At 43.6% G+C, this 19,620-nt stretch overlaps 1 protein-coding gene across 2 annotated transcripts in view; it reads left to right on the forward strand.

Annotated features, from left to right (window-relative positions):
• The window catches only part of ADCY9 (adenylate cyclase 9), an 86,060-nt gene that overhangs the window by 39,011 nt on the left and 27,429 nt on the right, over positions 1–19,620 (forward strand). The window contains exons 2-5 of one of the 2 annotated variants that reach the window (XM_005522820.3): positions 4,622–4,794; positions 10,091–10,195; positions 14,347–14,564; positions 19,087–19,189. In XM_005522820.3, the coding sequence (XP_005522877.2) occupies positions 4,622–4,794; positions 10,091–10,195; positions 14,347–14,564; positions 19,087–19,189 (599 nt within the window). The remainder of the gene's footprint in view (positions 1–4,621; positions 4,795–10,090; positions 10,196–14,346; positions 14,565–19,086; positions 19,190–19,620) is intronic. The other variant, XM_014252636.2, reaches the window with a different exon arrangement.

Genomic DNA, 19,620 nt, shown 5'->3' on the forward strand with positions numbered 1-19,620 from the left:
CCAGGTTTTTATTCAAGTGCAAAGATGTCTTTAAAAGTCATGGAGAAAACCTTTTATTGTCTTGCTAAAAGGAGAAAGCAGAAAGCTGATGGATTGCAGAGAAGCACAACCCAAAAATGAGTTAGCCATCAGTTCAGAAAGAAGCTCAGACCAGACCTGAGGTATGATTAAATGGTTAAAGCATGGAGACTGCAATGGAAATGATGACAAGTTAAACATTGAAAGAGCAGCATTAATATGAAGCTGTTTGGTAAAAGGGGTTGTAATCAATACAATTTGGATTTTATTACATCAGTATAAGGAATATTGCTGTCTCCCAGCACAGAGGGCTGTGTACTGACAAGCATTTAATCAGAAAAGGATGCTCACCTGTTAAACTGCCCATACTGCAAATAAAAAGGTGAAGTGATCCATGGAGGGAGGAACGTGGATATATAAGAAAAGTGAGGTTATATTTTGATTAAATGAATCAGTAAGGCTATGACTGTGACAATGTTGCCATTGTTTTTTGGTGTCTCTTCAAATCAATGCTGAAGAGGGTTTCAAAAGAATTTGAATTTCCTTACACCAGACACATGAGAAGTGTAAAAATGTTTGCTAGGGAGAAAGAAATTTTCCTGTCTCCTATCAACAGAGGGATAAAAAGTTTCAGTTCCAGACAGGTGAAGCATCAAAAATTGAAATTTTAATATTTTGTCAAAGAATTCCTTACCAGTATTTGAGTTAATCCTTCATCTCCTGTAGGAAAAGACATCCTGTCCTTAACAGATGCATGGAGAAAAGTCCTCTTGTAATATAAAAATCAGATTAGATTGGAATAACAGCAACTTCTGACCTGAAGTCGTGAGGATGAGCTGAAAGGAAGGAATAAATGACTGAATTAAGGATTTGAAGAATCAGAACATCTTTCCTCTTCCTTTCCCTGTTTCTTCCCAACGAGTAACTTCACACAAATTATCTGGGTGTCCCTGGGGATGGGCAGGGGGGAGCTCCAGCCTTTCCCTGTGCTCCTGAATTCCCCTTTCCTCCACAGCCACCGGCTTTTCTCACGCCACCACAACCTGGGGGAAGCCTGGGATGTTTATACACAGCCTTATTTATAATAACTCTTGTTTATTTTTGTACATACGGAAAATAATTTGTGTGTGAGCACATGCATATGATTTTTTTGTTGTTATTAGGAGTGGTTTTTAGTGGTTGGGGTGGTTTTCTGTTTTTATAAGCTCAGAGAAATGCCACGGATCAAAGAAAGGCGATCTGAAGAAAGGAGCCAAGTACAGAGACTCACTAATGCCTCTAAAATTCCACAGTAGTAGGACTAAGAAACCCACAGTTGTTTTATGAAGATCTCATCTGTTATTATTTTGTCAAAAATACACTTTACAAACACTGCCATGTCAATACTCAAAGTAGATGAATTTGAGCAATGAGTGTTTTGGCTCAGTGTTCAAAAGCTGTTATTCTTTATAATGCTTACAGAATTTCAGACCTTGAAGATCACTGAAGGGAATGGTTTGTGTTCCTCAGAGAAACACTAGAGAGCTCGTTTTTTTCCCAGGGCAGAAAACACTACTGTGTAAAGTTGGTTTATTGGGGTTGTTGTAGCCTGTTCCCTGTCTTTGCTTCCAAGAACCACCTCTGGAAAAAGCAGAATTGCAGGTTAAAGGTTGCCAGAGGACAGATTTGCTATCAGGCACTTCGGGGTTGTGCTTCAGCATTTATTTTGGATAAATTTCAGGGAAGGAAGTGAGTACAAGATTGATCTTGGCCTTTATAAATAGCACTACAGGCACCTCATATCACTTTCTGCATTGCCATGTCTTGAGTTACTTCGTTGCGCAGCAACACACACCAAAAATTGCATTTTCACATAAAATAGCAGGTCCTCTATTTATTCATTCCTTATTGTCATGTTACTTAATTGATTTAAACGTGCTGCTGTGGTTGTTTTTCACTCCCTACACTGCTTGTGTGGAAAATGACAGTGTTGGTTGTACTAATTCCCTGGAGATGTCAAAGGAAGAAGAATGATGTTCTCAAATGATGCATTTCAGTTACGCCAGTACAGTTCTACTCAATTAATAACCCTATTGTATACTGAAATATTTCAGATTCAGCCTAGGAGGTGCTTTGTGAAGTGTCAGAGAGTTCCAAGGAATACTGAAGCAAATGGAGTTTTCCTATCACAAAGACTGAATAACAAAGAAAGTATTAGCCAGGCCATGTTCAAAAGTTTTGTAAAGATGAAAGGTTTTACACCTCTTCATTTTCCAAAACTTTACAGAAATAACCTTTTTCTCCTTCTTGCTCTCCTGTTGGCTCCATACAAAACATGTGCAGGATATTGGTTTTTCTCTGTCCCAATTCAAATTACCCCTTTTGAGTAATGCAGGGATGTGTTGGGGCTGGGGAACACAGGGCAGGAATAAAGAGATTTTTAGAGTCCTTGGTGCCAACAACAAAGCATTTTAGTCACCTTTAAAGCCTGGGGGGCAGAGTGGCTGCTGTTGATGTGCTGTGGGCTGGTGGGTTTGCCAGGGATGGAGAGTGGGATGAGGAGTGGGCTCAAGGAGCTGATGCTTCAGGCTGGGGTAGGGCTGGATTCTGCTTTCCCAAATCCATTTGCAAATCCACGTCTGTTGTGGCGTAGCCTTTTCCTTGGTTTGGAGCTCAGACTGAAGATAATTTTACTGCATGCAGCAAGATTGACAAAATAATTTTGCTGCACAGCACAGTAAGACTTAAAAAGTGCCTTTTCAAAAGTACAATAAACAAAGAAAAGATGTTTGTGTAGGGAAAAAAATGGAGGAATAATAGGAGTAGGGAAATTACTCCTGTTGCTTTAAGGTAGCTTTTATAAATAGGAGCAGTCAGTTAATGCTCCAGCCTTTACCACAGTAAACATATAATTGTAAGCTGATTGTGGTGAATTCCTCAAACAACAGCCCCCATCAGCAGAAGTTTGAAGGAGAGAGCCCGACATCTGGAAGCCAGCAGCAGTCAGGATTTTATTAAGCAGCACTGCCAAATAAAATGCGAGCACTACTATAAAATGATATAAAAATAAAGATTGGCTATGGCGTAACATCTCCGAGATGCCAGCGAGCGCGCCCGGGTTTGGAGCTCTGTGTGAGAGCAGCAGAGCTTTCCCAGCAGCTTTGGAGCCTGAGGGGGACATGGTGGGTAGGGATGTGGCTTTCTGTGGTGCTTGTCATGTTCAGGAGCTGAAGCTCATAGAGTGGAATAAAGAGAGAAACTGTAAAATTGCTCTTAGCGTGCCTGAATTATTTTATTGGAAAGGTTTCGGCCACATACAGTCTGTGTTGTGTATTAAAGACCTAAAGCAAGGTTTATGGAATATGATTTTCTGTCTGTGAAGGAGGGTATGAGAGAGTGACCTTATCACAGGGAGCAGGAACCTGCTCTCTTCCATGGGCTGCAACCTGACACATTTATTTGCAGCGCTCACGCTGTGGATGGAGCCAGTGGAATGGGTCGATGGCTGTGACAGCCGTGTCTGGCTGCACTGGGAGCCAAATCTCAGGGGCAGGGAGAGGATGCAGAGCTGACCCAGATGGGACCCAGCAGCCATCCCAGGAACCTGGGGCAGGGAGGGTTTGGGGCAGCATCCCCTGGGAATGTGGGCTCTGGCACCACAGGAAAACGAGCGCTTTGCCCTTCTCCATGCTGGTGCCCTCCACCCTTTTTTGGGGGACATTTGGTGTCCCTCTGTGCTGAACAGGACATTGCCCATCCAGGGGCAATCAAATGAACTCCTGTGAATTCAGAAAGCAGTGATTAAGAGCTCCTTCTCGGGCTTTGTGTCTAGAAATAGCCCAGAACACCACAGCGCAAAGTTCAAGGAAGTAAAAGAAGTGATATGTTAAATAAAATTCCAATCTTTCATTTTTTTGAACAGGTTTTTGATACAGCTCAGCTTGATACAACCTGCTATTTACCAGCCTGGCCTTTAATATTGGATTTGCTTTCCAATTATGCTTCAATTCATACACCAGTTGCAGAGGGCGTGTGTGGGTGTACGTGCGAGAGAGGGAGATTGATTTTGTTCTTTAAAAATGTGAAGTCTGCACTAACTATGAAAACCCATCAGAATTTCTAGCACTTAAATGCCATTTCCTTCCTCAATGTGCTACCAGCACTAAGTAATGTTCACGACATCTCTCTGGCAAGTGAAGAAGTACATGCTGGTTTTTCAGAAGTAGAATATTAATACAGATATCAGTGAAAACCAGGCTGCAGATCCTTTGCAGAAGTAAAGAGTTAATGAGAAAGCTCAAATTATGACTTAGAAGCAAATACATAAGGTCTTAGCTGTGTTTTTCAGAAGTACATGAATGAAAATGGAATAAAGAGAGTACATGCTGCTGTGTGTCTGAGTCGCCTCTTGTGTCTGGAACAGCAGATTTGGGTAACCCTGTTTGCCACCACTTTGCACAGAACATATTTGTATTCCTGGTCATTTTTCCCAACCACCGTCTGTTTTTGTGTGCTCTGTTCCCAAGTCTTGGCAGTGCTTTGGTAGTCACTGTGTCTGAGAAGCCCAAAGGAGTGTTCTCTCTGTCTTTCTGTAGTTCTGACTGTTCATTTCTATTTCCTGTAGGTTTAAAGACCTATCTGATCTCAGGTCAGAAGGTGAAGGAGCCCCACTGCAGCTGTTCTCAAGCGTTGCTTCCTGGCTTGGAGTCCTCAGACGGAGCCAGAACACCGGGAACGTCATCAGCCGAGAACTCCAGCGACCCAACCAAGACAACCAAACAGGTGGAAAAGCCCAAGGTGAGTTGTCCTCTCAAAGCCCAGCAGCATGGATCTCAAAGCAGAGATGGGAAAACCTTGTGGGCTTGTTTATGCACTGCTTTACATATTTACATATGTATGGATGTGTATACATGGAGTGACAAAACAGAGTTTGAGGGAGGAAAAATTTACCAAGTCAAATGCCTCACTCCCCATTTAGCAAACAATCCCTAAAATACAGTGAGCACTTTGCAAAGGTGATTTCAAATAAATATTTCTATTTGTTTCAGGACTGAGGTCAGTGATGCTTTTTCAATGGTCTGGATTTTATTGGGTGGGGGGGAAATATGATTTATGCAGCTACTGCAACTCCTGTGATTTTCTGCTCTTGCTGCTTCTGCTGTTCCTGTGTCATGAAGGTCATGTACCTGAGAGCCTTTTCATGATTATTCAACAGACATTCCTGCAAAAGATAATTGAATTGTTTCTGTGATGGGAGAAAATGCTCTGGTGGGCTGCGAGATGGGTTTATCTGCTTGCTCTAGAAACCTATATCTGGAGCTGAGGGCAATGATTTGTATGGATTCAGCCTGGAGGAATGATGACACTTTGTTATGTTCACACCTCTCACAAGATCTCTTGACAAGGAAATCTGTGAAACAATGTGTATTGCTTCAGAGCTTTGCTGTTACTCTCCATCTTCCATCTCAGAACAGATTTGCCAAACAACAGATGTCTATTCTCTCTTTTCGTTTGTGCTAAGATTTCCTTCTCCTGGGCTGCTTAAGGTGGGCACAAAGTCAGAGCCAGGGGTGGCCATCTGCAGGTCCTTGTTCTTACACTTCAGTGTGGTCAGACCTGACTGGATCTCTTCAATGCAGGTTTGAGACTTGGCTGGCAGAGTTGATGTGAGGATAATTTTCATTTTGCTTCATTTTTACTGCTTCTCATTTTTTTCTGGATTAGAAGAGAGAGCATGAGTAGGGCACCTTTACCCTGCTTCTGCTCCCAGTTTTAAGATTTGAAGTAAAAACACTGGATTACAGGTGAGATGAGCTGGAGGGCTGACCCAAACAGATGGTCCGAAGTCGAGTGAGCTCCTTAGAGAGCAGGCCAGGCCTGTTTAGCTACAGGAGGGAGCTGTAGCCATCTTTATCTCTCCCCAAAATATGCACTGAGTGTGGTTTGACAGCATCCAAGTTGCTGGTGGTATGTTTCTATTCCTTTTCCTGTGTAAGAAAGAATATATTTGGCATCCTGCTGGCACCAGTTTTCAGCTCCCTCTTGCCTTTCAGCGAAGGCAATGGCAAATAAGGCAGGAAAATACATCTTAGAGTTGGGGGGAGCTGTACAGATAAACCTGTGAGTGCTGCCCAGGGTGTGGTCGTGCAGAGGTCCAGGTGTGGCAGTGACAGCAACTCCTTCATTTCAAGCAAAGAAGGAAGAAGAATGTGCCAAGTGGAGCAGGATTGCTGAGCTGCCTGTGTGGAGCAGAAGGGAGAGAGGAGGGATGAAGCCAAGCAGTGAAGCTGTGGCTGCTGTTCTGAGAGACAGTGAGGATGCCTTGGGAATGCCAGACAGCAGAGGAGGCTGTGACTGAGGACTGAAACTGCAGTGAGGGATGGGACTGACCCACCTGCAGCTGGGGCTTGATGGCACTGTTATGTACAAACTTGGGGTGCTGTTTGTTCAAGTGATCCAGGTGCAAAATGAAGTCTGTGGTTAAGGATCAGCTCTGTTAGGTGTTTTCTAACCTGTGGGGTGATTTACCTCGCACAGGGGCAGGTACAGCTGCACCACTCTTCTTGAGCAGCTGACGTGTGATGTGGAACACGTTGCTGTCCCACCACACTTTGTCTCTGATTTTCTGCCCTGGGACTATTGCTGGGTATTAATTTGCTGGGTATTAATTGCTATTTAGAATATCCTGAGCAGAAGGGATTCACAAGGATCATTGCAGTCCAGCTCCTGGTCCTTGAAATGTTTAATTGCTGAGTGAAAGTCTGTAGAGTGCTAAAGTAGCAGCATGGCTGAGAGTGAGAGGAGGAGATACTAAAAGCTGCTCAGAAGAGCATCTCAGACAAGTGCCAGCTCAGATTCAGCTGCCTTGGATACCCTGTTGTGCTACAGATACTGTGGAGTTTGTGTCTAGAGGTGCCTGGTTTTACTCATCACCCTCAGCACTGCAGCTCTGGCCAGGGATTTCCTAAGTGGCCTCAGAGCTGTGATTCCTGAACCTGCCTTGCCCCAGTGCTCTGATGCTGCACTGAGTTCTGGATGAGCCCAAGCCCAGATTTCCCTGTGATCCCATGAGCATCCGGCTGGTGGATGCAGAAGCCGTGTCACAGTGGGGACCATGGAGCAGTTGTGTGAGCATTGGCTTAAAACCTGTTTTAAGGCTGTAGAGCACCCCCAGCTCTCCCAGCACAGGCAGGTCGAGGGATTCCTGACTCCACAGCTCGCTCTTGAGGGTAATGTGCACCTCTCTCTGCTGGGGAGATTCACTGAATCATGGAGTCATTTGGCTTGGAAGGACTTCAAAGCCCACCTGGTCCCACCCCCTGCCATGGGCAGGGACACCTTCCACTGTCCCAGGCTGCTCCAAGCCCTGTCCAGCCTGGCCTTGGACACTTCCAGGGATCCAGGGGCAGCCACAGCTTCTCTGGGCAAACCTGTGACAGTGTTTCACCACTCCCATTGTAAAAAATTTCTTCCTTATATCAAATCTAAATTGCCCCTCTTCTGCTTTAAGTATATATGTATATTAAAAAACCCCCACAAGGTACAACTGCAGTTTGATCACAGATCATGCACAGTTTTTGAAAAGGAGTGGGTTTCTTTTTTACAGCTTTTGGTTTTTTCGTGAGAGTTTTTTTTCAAGCCTGCAGCTTGCTGGTAGGGTCTGGAGATAATAATTTGCAAAAGAATCATGACTTACATGCCGACTGTTTTAAATACAAAGCTGTAAATGGTGTCAGTGTAGGAGGAGATGACTCCAGCTCTGCAAAAGAGACTTAAGTAGGAGAGGCAAAATTACAGGCAAGTTGAAATATTTTTATTTTAAAGGGAATAAGTGGCTATATTGGATGCAAGGGATGACTTTCACATTTTGGGCTTGAACGGATGTTCTAGAGGACAAGATCTGTAAAGGAAAGTCAGGAAGGGAGAGTGCAACAGTAACTGATCCATGAAAGGAATTGTATTTCCTCCTCTGGTGTATCTGTAGTTCATTTAACTCCAAACCTTGTTGCAGTTTGAATGTCAATAAGATGTGTTTACATTAATAAAATGGTGAACACAGAGGGTAGAAACTCTGAGTAAATCTATAATAGCAGGTGTTTTTTTGAATGAAAACACTCTACCCTGCCTAAGTGGTTTTGGTATCAGTTTATCTTCCCTATCATCTTTTATGACATGCCTCACTTGACAGGGAGTCATAAGCTGTTGTAAAAATGTTTTAATGATTGCTTGGTATGAAAACAGAAAGTCCTTTGCTTGTCTTGGTTTGCTGGAAGTGCATTAATGTTTTATTCATGGACTGAGGTCGCAGCACACGGAGTCTGTGAATGCCTGCAATAGAGAAGGAAGTTAATGATGTTGACTTGAACACATGGGGAAAGTCAGAGGAACTTCTGCCTCTTCTCAAAGGTCAGGCTGCTTTTCCAAGCCCTTTGTCTTCTGGCTTAACCCCAGGAGCCGAGTGTTGGAGGTGGTCTTGCTGATTTATTAGCAGGATCAAACAGGGAGTGGTTTCTTCATTTTCTGTTAGAGATAATTTGGTTTTTGTCACCATTACCTGACTTTTGCCATGGATAAATCTAAATCTAACTCCTAGAGGGTTAGTTAACAAGGCTTGTTAGCCCACTGCCAATTTATTTTTTAGGCCATCTAGTAATGCCTTCCACCAAGTCGCCAAGACTTTCATGATAGTTTGTCAGATTATTTTTAAACAAAACCATTTGAGAACCAAGTCTATAGTTTCTTCAGCTGTATTGGTATTTGTTCAGACTGCAGAGGTTCAGAACTGGATGTAAATTGCTTATTCCAATGCCAGGTTAAGAAAGTCAGAGTAATTTCAGTGCCCAGCCTGGACTGTGTCCCTGAGGAACAGCAGACAGGATGGTCTGCTGGCTGCTGAGGAAGCTCAAGGTCCTACATGAAAGCCTTTGGGAGGCACTGGTGAGTGGTTAGATGTCACAGGGAGAGTGAGCTGGGAGAAACATCTGAAAATTAAACATGCTGGGTATTTTCAGGTGGGACATCAAAAGTGGAAAAGGAGAATTAGGTGAAAAGTTAGTTCTGAAAAGAATTAAGATGCTGGTCTCTGAAATGGGGCATGAACCTGAAGGCTGAAGTTGTTGGTTTGGACTAGAGAGGCTTGAACATGTCCAGAACAAACAGACAAAATTAACATGGGATGTTGAGTTTGTGACAAAAGGCTCAAGTTCTTGCTGGAAAACTTGTTGTGATATTTAGTAGCAGACTTTGGCGAGCCTGGTCACAGTGAACATCTCCAGAACAGAGGAGCTGCCAAGAGGGCCCAGGCACAGGGTCCCTCTGAGCAGGATCCTGCCTGAACACTGCCAGCACTGGAGAAGAGAGTGAAGAACTTGGAAGATACAATTCCAGGATTCATTCCCCTAAAAAAGATGGCATTTTAACTTGAAGGAATTAGCTTGTTTTAAAAGCTCAAGTGCAATATTTTAGGTTGCTTCCAAAATGCACAACCCGGAACCAGTGGAAATCCTGATGGTTTTGCTTTCCTTGTTCCCTGTGACATTTGCTGCGTGTTTGGCTCCAACAATGTACGATAGCCTGAGCTCCCCTCTCTTTTCTTAGGGCTCTGCATGAAAAATCATTTTCCTTTATTCATTTCAGATTTGTAGCTTTCCATTTCCCTGGATTGTTCATAATTCATCATGGTGTTTCATTCTTTTTCTGGATTTTGCTGCATTTTCTGCTGTCTTCTCTTAATGGCATTCAGATCCCTATGCAGACAGGTTTCACACAGGAAAATTGCACTTCTCCTGCTACAGAGTGTTTTATTCCTCTTGGGGAGGTCCTTTGCCTGTGCACGGCGATTACACTGTATCTGTGATCTTACACTAGTGAAGCTTTCCTGGATTAGATTTAGCTTCAGCAAACAGCAAATCTGTGATTTATTTTTGAAATGGTGCATTCTGTTCCAGTCAAATTTTGTTCCCTGCCTCCCATTCTGTAGCTTTGTTTATCTTTGAACCGTGCTGCAAGTTTACAAGTGGACTGAATTACAAATTGCATCATACTACAAGGACACCAGAACATTCGTGGCTAAAATTCTTTTGTCTCATTTCAGCCTTGCCCTTCATGTAGTACCACCCTTGCTCCCCACTGCGATGTCAGCATAGATGAAGGAGCTATCCAAAATGGTTGTCAGGATGAGCATAAAAACAGTATGAAGGTAACTGAAGTATTTCTCACTTCCCTCTTTCCCTTATTTCTCTGCTTCCCTCAGCTTTCTTATTTTTGCACCACTATTCCTTTATCCAAGCCATTAAGCAGCAGAACTGATTTTGATTTTTGAATTATGTTCAAAAATTTAGTTGAGTCCCCTTGCCCCAATTTTCAAAATTTTTAGTAATTCTGTGAGCTCCACTTGTTCCAGAGAAGGACCTAAAATTTGGACTCTTTAAACTATGCTGATGGTACCCAAAGAGGGAGGCCCAATGAGCACTAGCACACTCTCCATCCTCACACCAGCGGGCTGTGTCACCTCACCACAAGTTCTGTGTCTTGCCAGTGTCTCCTGCATCACTGCTCTGACAGAGGTCATTCCTGTTCACACACAAAATTCACAGCTTTAAGTCAGTTTGTATGCTTTCCTGACTGACAGAAACAGCCTCTTTCATATTCCTCATGCTGCTGCCATGCTTGCTTTCCTTGCCTGTTGCTTAGATATTCTCACTGAAGCCACCTACTCCTGTGCCAGACACTGCCAGTTTTCTGTCCTGTTCATGGCCCTCGCAGCCTCTCTGCTCTGCCTGTGGCCTCTCACTGCTCCCTGAATGTTAAGCTAAATGCAGACTGAGGATCAGTGCTTATTAACTGCTTGTTACATATTCAAATAAATATAATGTTTTCCCTCCTTGAGGAGAATCACTCTGTAGATATGCTCTGAGACAGTGATCTTGTTCTTCATGTCTATCCTACAGCTCTTCTTGCCTGTAAGAAGCTGACTGAAAAACTTGCCAGCACTGTTGCCACTGCTGAGCCACTACATTAATCTGTGTTTGTCCTCTCTGTCTGTACTTGACCTGTTGTCTCATGCTTAAACTGTAAGCTCAGAAGCAGGGCCTGCCTTACAGGGCTGGAGGGGTGTGTTACACAGCAGTTCTGTGCCAGAGTTCCAGGAAACAGCCTAAGAAAAGAATAAAATCATGATCTCTTGAGCCCTGAGGGAGGTGTCAGCAGGGACTTGTCTCAAACCAGCATGAGATCTCTTAAGACAGAGAACATGTGGGAGATCTGCCTGGGCTGCCAAGATGGTAGGCAGGAGCTGCTTCTTCTCCAGGTGGCCCCTGCCCACGTGCAGGGATCTCCAAGAACCAACTGAAGAGGGATTGTCCTTAGCTACCAACTGCTTGGTTTAAGTTGCTTCCTACTGTAGCTGCATTGGCTTTGTGTGTGTGAATCAGCAAGTCATCTGACCTTCCCTGGAGGAGATTTGTATACAGAGCTGAGGAAGGGGTCTGTAATTCCACTGGAGGAATTCCAGTGGAGCCCAAGTCGCACATCCTTCTTGGGTTTGGTTCAGTTACTGCTCAGCCAAAAATGGGAAGAGTGTCATGGCCATCAGTCTGGGATGCTTGTTCAACTGAAAACTCAAAGAATAGCCACATGCACAAAGTTGCTGTGGCATTGGATTCCCAAGACTTCCTTGAAGCCTCAGGTCTCTTGGGAAGAAGAGCCAAAAGCCTCTACCCATCTCTGTTCCCTTCCCACACCCCATGCTGCACTCATGTCCCTGTCTTTAGGGAATGTTAATGATGTTTAATCATATCCTTGGACTTGAGTGGCTCCCAACAGCCTCTGGAGCTTCCTTGTCTTGATGAGAGGAAACTCCACACTGAGCCTCCAAGTTCCCAGGGAAACCCTACAGCCTGTTGCCTTCGGAAGTACCAGTAACATCGGAGCTAACAACATTTAATAAATAGGGATTTTTTTTCCTACACAAACAGTTTCATACTCTAATCCCTGCCTGTTGAGATTAACAGAGCACAGAGAAACCTTGAGCTGACTGAAGGGAAGAATTTTCTTGGGGATTTGAGCCTTTGCCAAGGAGCTAAAGAGAAAGTCCATGCTGACCTTCTGTGAAAGAGAGAAATTTTCAGTGCATTTTTCAGATGATCTTGAGGAATAGCAGGGAAAGCAGACGGTGCATAGGAGTCCAAATCTTGTATTTGAGCTGATCATAGCAAAAACTGTGGGTTTTTGTTTACTGCTTTTTAACAAGTGGAGTGGTGAGGAAGAGGAGAAAGATTGTTTCATACTATGACTTTCAGTTTTTCTTCAGGCCTCAGGTTGTTCTGGGAAATGCTCTGAGCAAATACAGTCCTTAGCATAAGTTAAAAAAAAACAACCCACCAAACAATGAAGGCTCTTCACTAAGAGCTGGTTGGTCAATTTATTTGGTTTCCCTTTGCTAGTCCTCCTCACCTCAAAACCAGAGGCGTTTACCCTGGCTCTGGAGGATGCTCCGTAGCCCTGTTCCCTCTGGGATGACCTGGCAGACATGTAGGAGGAGCTGCTCAATGTTTTTTCTCTTAGAAAAGAACCTGGTGACCTTTTTTATGTGAGAAGTTCGTGTGCCTCTGCCTTACAGGAGTGTCCCTCTGTCCTGGGGCTCTTGGTGTGCCCCTGCTGGGATCTGTGGCTGAAATCCCCTTTCCCCTCTGGTGATTATGGTCTGCAGCAAAGCATTGGCAGCACACCAAGGAAACCACCCCATTTCCTATTCCTTCCTCAGCTGCTGTCGCTGTGCTGGGAGCACCTGCAAGCTGCCAAAACAACTGTTGGGAGGGCTAGAAGGGACCAGACTGGGAATCTTTCCATCTCCTGGCTCCCAGCACGTGGCTCTCGGGCTCACACCTCTGCTGGGGCAGCCCACAGGGTGGGGATCCCACATCCCCCTGGGAGGGAGGGAGGGAGGAAGGGGAAGCACAACCCACCTCCCTCCTGCTTTTCCTGTAGCTCCAGGGAACCATTCCAACACACCTTGTTATGGCTTTAGCTCTGGAGGTCGTGGCTGTGACAGGAGCCAAGCCCAAGTGCTTCCTGGCTCTTCCCTGTACAGGGTTCTCCTGCTGCCCCCTCAGTCTTTTATCTTCCTTGGCTGTGTCTGAACCTTTCCCTTCACCTGTGTTCACTTGCCTCCCTTGCTTCACAGGACAGATCACTCAAGGAAATGGAATTGATTTTGCATGGGCAGCCAGAAAGCAGATATTTTTTAACTTTAGCTAAGTTGATTTTACAATGTCAGTAACATATTTCAGCACATGGTTGGGGTGGTGATGATATTTATGGTATTTATTTATGGTCACTGTGATGACATCCAAGAATAGTCTTCTGGAGGAGCTTGTCACTTCTGTACAAGCAGGAATGGAGAAACTTCTGTCATGAGTGGGCTTCAGGATGAGGATAAATGCTACATGATAAGTGATAAGATATGGAGGGGGGAAGATGAACACTCAAATATGCCAAGTTTGCTCTATGTTTGCATTTGAAAATGATCCTGACTAACTGCAGTTCGTTTTCATTCTAACCACACTTAGCTGTCTAATTCTTTTGGAATTGCTTCAGTACATACTGGTCTAGGTCAAACAAAATGTAAAAGAGGGAACTTCAGGCTCCATGAAAATAGAATGATTTTTATTTAAAAGTAATTTGTGTTCTCCAATGGCAGCAGCATTGGTGATACTGTGTACCTAAGCCATGTGGCAAGCTGTTGTCAGAATTAAAGCTTGATTAAGAGGAAGGCAAAAGAAAACCAGAAAAAAGAAGTATGTCTTAGAGAAGGAAATTAAGTTTAATTTGCAGGAGTTTTTGTTGTAGGATGAGATGTACAAAAGGGCTCTTCCCACAGGTGGGGGAGAGGGGGAACCTCTGGGAAAGCAGCAGATCCACAGTGGTCAGGGGAAGGATCAGCAAAGGCTGGCAGAGAGAGCTGTCCATTGACCCAGGGAGAGTCAGCACAGATTAAATGTGTATTTAAAAAGCTTTTTCAAAGAATCTTAACTGTAAGGTGAGTGAATGAAACTGGGGCTTGTGGTTGGTTGACACCGAGTGTGTGAAAATGCACTTTGTTTTCTGCTCCTTGGTGAGTTGGTTCATAAAAAACACAAAGGTGTCACCTAAACAGGCACATGGGAGGTGTGGGAGATACACCCACAGGAAATGGGGGTGGATTCAAGGCAAGGGGAGTTTGGTCTTTATGGTCAGGGCAAGCTCAGGGTGCTGAGGGAAGAGCTTCTCTCAGGTTTTGCTCCTTACATCCTCTTCTGTCTGTTGTTAACCCTGGCATTCCCTGGGTGTGTTTTGCTCTCTGTTGTCCAGGCTCCAGGAGGACACAGTCCAAAGACTCAGAATGGACTTCTGAGTCCTCCCCAGGAGGAGAAGCTCAGCAACAGCCAAACCTCGCTGTATGAAATGCTGCAGGAGAAGGGGCGCTGGGGCGGAGTGAGCCTGGATCAGTCAGCTCTGCTCCCTCTGAGGTTCAAAAACATCAGAGAAAAGACAGATGCCCACTTTGTGGATGTGATTAAAGAAGACAGGTAAGGAGAACGGAGCTGTGCAGTGTAAAATCCTGTAAAGGTGAGAAGGCAGTACTGGGGTCCCATATCTTTAGTATTTGTGTGCTTTTGCCTGATTTCAGTGATTATTGTCAACATATAGCCCATTATAAGTTTCCTGATTTTAGTCTTTATTCTGCTTAAATGACAGTAAGAACTCGATATCAGAAGCTTTCTGTTTAAAATAAGTAAAGCCAGTTTTTCATTGCTTCCATGGTGAACAGTCCTCCTGTCAGTCCTCCTTCAGTCGAGTCTTCAAAAGGGAAATTGCTCTTTAAATTACTCATCACGCAGTTGAGCTCCATTTTATAATGCAAAGTCCTCTTAATGCATGTAGTGTGTACCTTCCTCTGCAATTTAAGGTGTGACATAAAATCTGAACCACAAAACTCAAATTTTTTTATAGTAAAAGAAAAACATCTGATAATATGTGACTAATCATGAAATCCTACTGGGCTTGGAAGCAGAATTAATAGGAGTGAATTCTCATGGCCTTACTATCTACTTAGATATTGGAAAACCACTTTCTCTGTTTCAAACAAAAATCTTATTTTGGGCAGAGGAAATACTCCTCAAAATTTAGCAGTGTGGGATTTTTATCAACACAACCGTATCTCCTTTATGGCAGTGACTTGACTGGAGCAGCTAAACAGGTAGCTTGAGTTTGTTATTATTTATGGCTATTTTTATTTTTGTTTCATTGTTTCCACTCAGATTTGAGGGTATTTTATCTACATATCCTTGAAACTGTGTTCTCTTATGGACTCAGCTGTTTGGAATAGGAACACCATCACTGTTATGGAAACATGGTTCAGGCAGGGAGAGGAGAGAGGGAGGGACAGGAGTCCCTCTCCAGTCTCTTACCTAGATTTTCTCAGTTTACCTTTCTCCTGTTGCCAATTTGAGTCAAAATTTAGGGTTCTTTATTGTTTTTCTTGGTGTGTGATCTGTCATTAGTGGCTGAGAATAAAGGTTTAGCTGATATTTCCAAATATTAGAAAATAAACAGTTTTAGAACTTCCAAAAGTTGGCAGAAATCAGCCAGAACAAATAGGAATATTGTTTAAAATGTAACCAGCACTCTGCAAACTCTAAGTTATAGAAGTAGCTTAATTTATGCAGTTGGTCTGCTGAAGATACCTCGCTCAAGTTCTTGTGTTTTCCTCCTCCGCTCCCAAAATGGGTAATTTTTTCTGATTTGGAAGGAGTACCATGATTTGAGATCAGTCAAAGCCTGGCTTTTTTTTTGGTCCCAATTAAATATCATCATTACCATATTAAGTGGGCCATTTCTTGTTGCCAAGGAAACTTCTCTGCTGAGTTCAGTTCATGTAAACATAACTTTCCAAAAATAATCTTCTGATTAATTAGATCTATGCAAAATGCTTTAAGCCTACCAGTTTACACTGATTTTTTTCAACATTTCTCAATGAGAAATTATATGGAATAAGCCATTTAAAAAATGTTCTTGGTCCCCTTCTGTAAAAGAGAATTGTTGGTCTTGATGAATCCAGTATCTGTGAGGATCTTTGAATGAGGAATTTGAGGTGTCTCAGGGAGGAGACCCAACTTCCTCATGGCCATTTTACAGGAATCCCCATTTTCACTGAGTTTTGCTGTGTTGGTTTGATGCTGTTGCAAAGCCAAGTGATTTTCCCTAAGCACTAAGCAGTGATTTCCACTGCAGGTCACTTGGATATAAATTCCTGTTAACAGAAAATACTTAACCCAGGTATGGTGATAAAGCACATAAATTAATCCCACAGGCTTCCTGCAGAGCTGGGAAGGGTTAAACATATCCTGGGGGGATTCAGGAGCCTGGACACTGCATTAGGAAGCTGCCTGGAGCTAGCTGGGAGGAAATGCTTCACACTGGGGGTATTGAGCTCAGCTGTGTGGCTGGGAGTTTTTTGCATGCCAAGATTTCACCTTGGAGCTGATACCTCAGCACAATTCCAATGTTCTTTAAAAATAATATTAATAAAGACAGTATTAGTGTGGCGTGTTTGTATTAGTACATTATAAAAGGATCCTTTTATGAAAGTTTACAGTTCTTACAGCTTGATTATCTGTATTTGACAAACAGTGAATACTTTCAGCTTCCAGTCTGCTTTTACTTCTGTAAAAATCCTGTGCCTTCTTCACTGTAACCTGTACATTACTGTGTTCTTTAAAAAAAAAACTGTAGTGTAAGAGTATAGAATGTTTGAGCTTTATTTCACTGGGAATATCCTCAAAGGATTTTTGGTTTGGGGATTTTTGTTTCTGGCAAAAATTAGGTATTCCTTAGGTTATAAACCTTCTGAAGTACAAGATGCAAATACCCGTGTCCTGACCAGGGCAGTACTCACAATGATCTCTTCAGACTTCCAGACCAGAATCTCAGGCATGTATGAAGCTCCCCCAGAACTGGGTTCTGTGCAGCCCTTCATCCCCTCCTTGGGGCAGTTTCTTGTTTAAATATTGTTTAAATACTTTTTCATTATTTTTAAATTTGTTTGTTTCTTTCATTTCCCCCTTCTCAGTCTTGCTTGATCCGGGGAACACCCTGTGCTGGGAGGCAGAGGCCTCCTGGAAAGCAGATTATGTACTTGACTGTTTCATCAAGTGGGATCTTCCTTTTGGAGACAGAATGAGCTGACAGGGAGCTAAGAAGGGCCCAGGAGTGCTGCCTTCACCCTGGTTCCATCATGTTCCACCTTCTGTTTCGTGCTGTACTGTGGAGCTGGACTGTCCCTCCTACATCCTTAACCAGCACAACAGCACCATCACCAACTCTGTTGAGCTTCCCTGCAGGAAGAGAGGGGATTCAACAGTACTTAAGGGGAAAAAACCCAAAATCTTCCAAATTTTTATTTTAAGATGCTCTTAGAAATGTCTAAGAAAGGTGAGGAATGAAGACAAGGAAGAATGAAAGAGAGAGGGGTGACTCAAGTGAAGGTATCCTGTCATTCCTTCAGACTATCCTGATATTTTTAATGTATTGGCCAAGGCCAGAGTGTTTAAAGGTTACCAAGTATCCACCATATTCATGCTTAGACTCCTTTGTCTTCTCTAGCATCAGTCTAGAAATGTGTGTTTGGTTGATCTTGCATCTCAGTTGGGAAAAAAAAAAAGCTTCCCACATGCCTTCTTGTGCTGGGAGCTTGTACTTCCAAGAAAACCTCTTAGGCAAGAGTTCCATAAAAATAAACAGAAAATAACCCCAAAACCAAACCCCCTTAAAAAAAGAATTCAGGCACAGACAAGCTCTGTAGGATCTTTCTTTCAGCTTCTTCATCTGCTTGGAATTTGACCTCATGTGCATCTCTGGTTTTTGCTCAGAGTCACCAGCTTGGAAATTGCCCGCTCTGACTGTGGCTGTGGTGCTGCAGTTCCCAGGGAGGGAACAGCACTGGGAAAGCAGCCACCCCATTTTAGATTGGGAGGGATTTTAGAAACAATTCCCTGTAAATAACATATGGAATCAGTTGCTCAGAAATGAGGTTCACAGGCAGGGAGGGGTGTGTTTGTAAGCTGCACACAGCAGTGTCCCAGCCACAAGTGCCACAAGCAGGTGTGACCTTGCTGTGTGACCCTGGGCACGAAGCACTCGGTGCTGTCGGGTCCCTTCAGCTCCCTGGCACCTGCTCAGGGGAGGAAAAGTTTGCAGATCAAGTGCCATCAGGAAACTTCATTCATAAACCTCGTACTGCTAATGCAAAACTCAAAAAGGTTTTATTTTTCTTCCAAAGGATGGGAAATAAAAGCAACTTTTTAATGATTGAAGCCTCTTTTATGTTGTTGTGGGGTTTTTTCACCTTCTGTGGAAAAGATGAAGGTGAAAGAGGGCATAAACACTCTCTGGCAGATACTGCTTCTGGGTTCCTTAGCCCTGATGTCATTAGTTGTCACTGCCTTTGTTGATGGTGCTGGTCATTCCAAATCTCCCATTTCAGAAGTAAATCTCAGCTCTCCATCTCTTCTCTGCAGCCTGGATCATTAAGGGAGTGTTCCCAGTTGAGTTACTGAGTTATTATAGTGTCTGAAATAACAAGAAACTGCTGTTTTCTAAAATGGGCAATGTTTTTTTTCCCCCCCATAACAATTTGTCACCTTTGTCATCCTTGGCTTGCTTTGAGCCATAGAATTCCACCCAAGACACAAATACCCCACAGCCACGTGTCTGCAGAAGTTCTGTGTCTGTAGCAGCAATTAACCTTTACTGTTTGCTGGCTTATGTTACAATTATCTGTACTCATCAGTTAGGTCTGTTAAATTTCTGGAAGGACTTGTTAGACTCTTCCTGGAAGTATAAAATTTTGCTGTTTTTTTGTGGAATATTTCCTTTGACTGAGCAAGTGATGTGGGTAAGAGGATACTTTGGTGATTGAGAAAGAAGCAAAACCACAGGAACTTCAAAGCCAAGTGCCAGCATCCCTAGAAACAGCAGCCACAGACTGGGGAGGGGGCTGAAGGAGGTACAGCTGAACAAACTGATGTTGATTTTGTCTTCTTTCTTCAGCCTCATGAAAGATTACTTCTTTAAACCACCTATTAACAAGTTGAGCCTCAACTTTTTGGACCAGGATTTGGAGATGGCCTACAGGACAAGCTACCAGGAAGAGGTGTGTTTCTACTGGCATTGGTTTCTGTCTGTAATCTGTCTAAGTCACTGTCTGTCCTTGGGTTTTTTAACACATTTTGTTTCAGTTGTTTCATGACAAGGGTCATGAAATGTCAAATGTGATTTGCTACTTGATATTGCTGCCTCTGAAAACAGTCTCCTTTCAGTTTATTATAGAATTATGGAATGGTTTGGGTTGGAAAGGACCCTAAAGCCCATCTCATTCTGGGCCATGGGCAGGGACACCTTCCACTATCCCAGGCTGTTCCAAGCCCTGTTCAGCCTGGCCTTGGACATTTCCAGGGGCAGCCACAGCTTCTCTGGGCATCCTGTGCCAGGGCCTCCAATAGAAGAATTGGAGGGAAGAATTCCTTCCAATATCCCATCTAACCCTGCCCTCTGGCACTGGGAAGCCATTCCCCTTGTCCTGTT

The sequence above is a fragment of the Pseudopodoces humilis genome, chromosome 18, assembly GCF_049639895.1.
Source record: "Pseudopodoces humilis isolate 2021_Gansu_Grassland_sample_001 chromosome 18, ASM4963989v1, whole genome shotgun sequence".
Lineage (NCBI taxonomy): Eukaryota > Metazoa > Chordata > Aves > Passeriformes > Paridae > Pseudopodoces > Pseudopodoces humilis.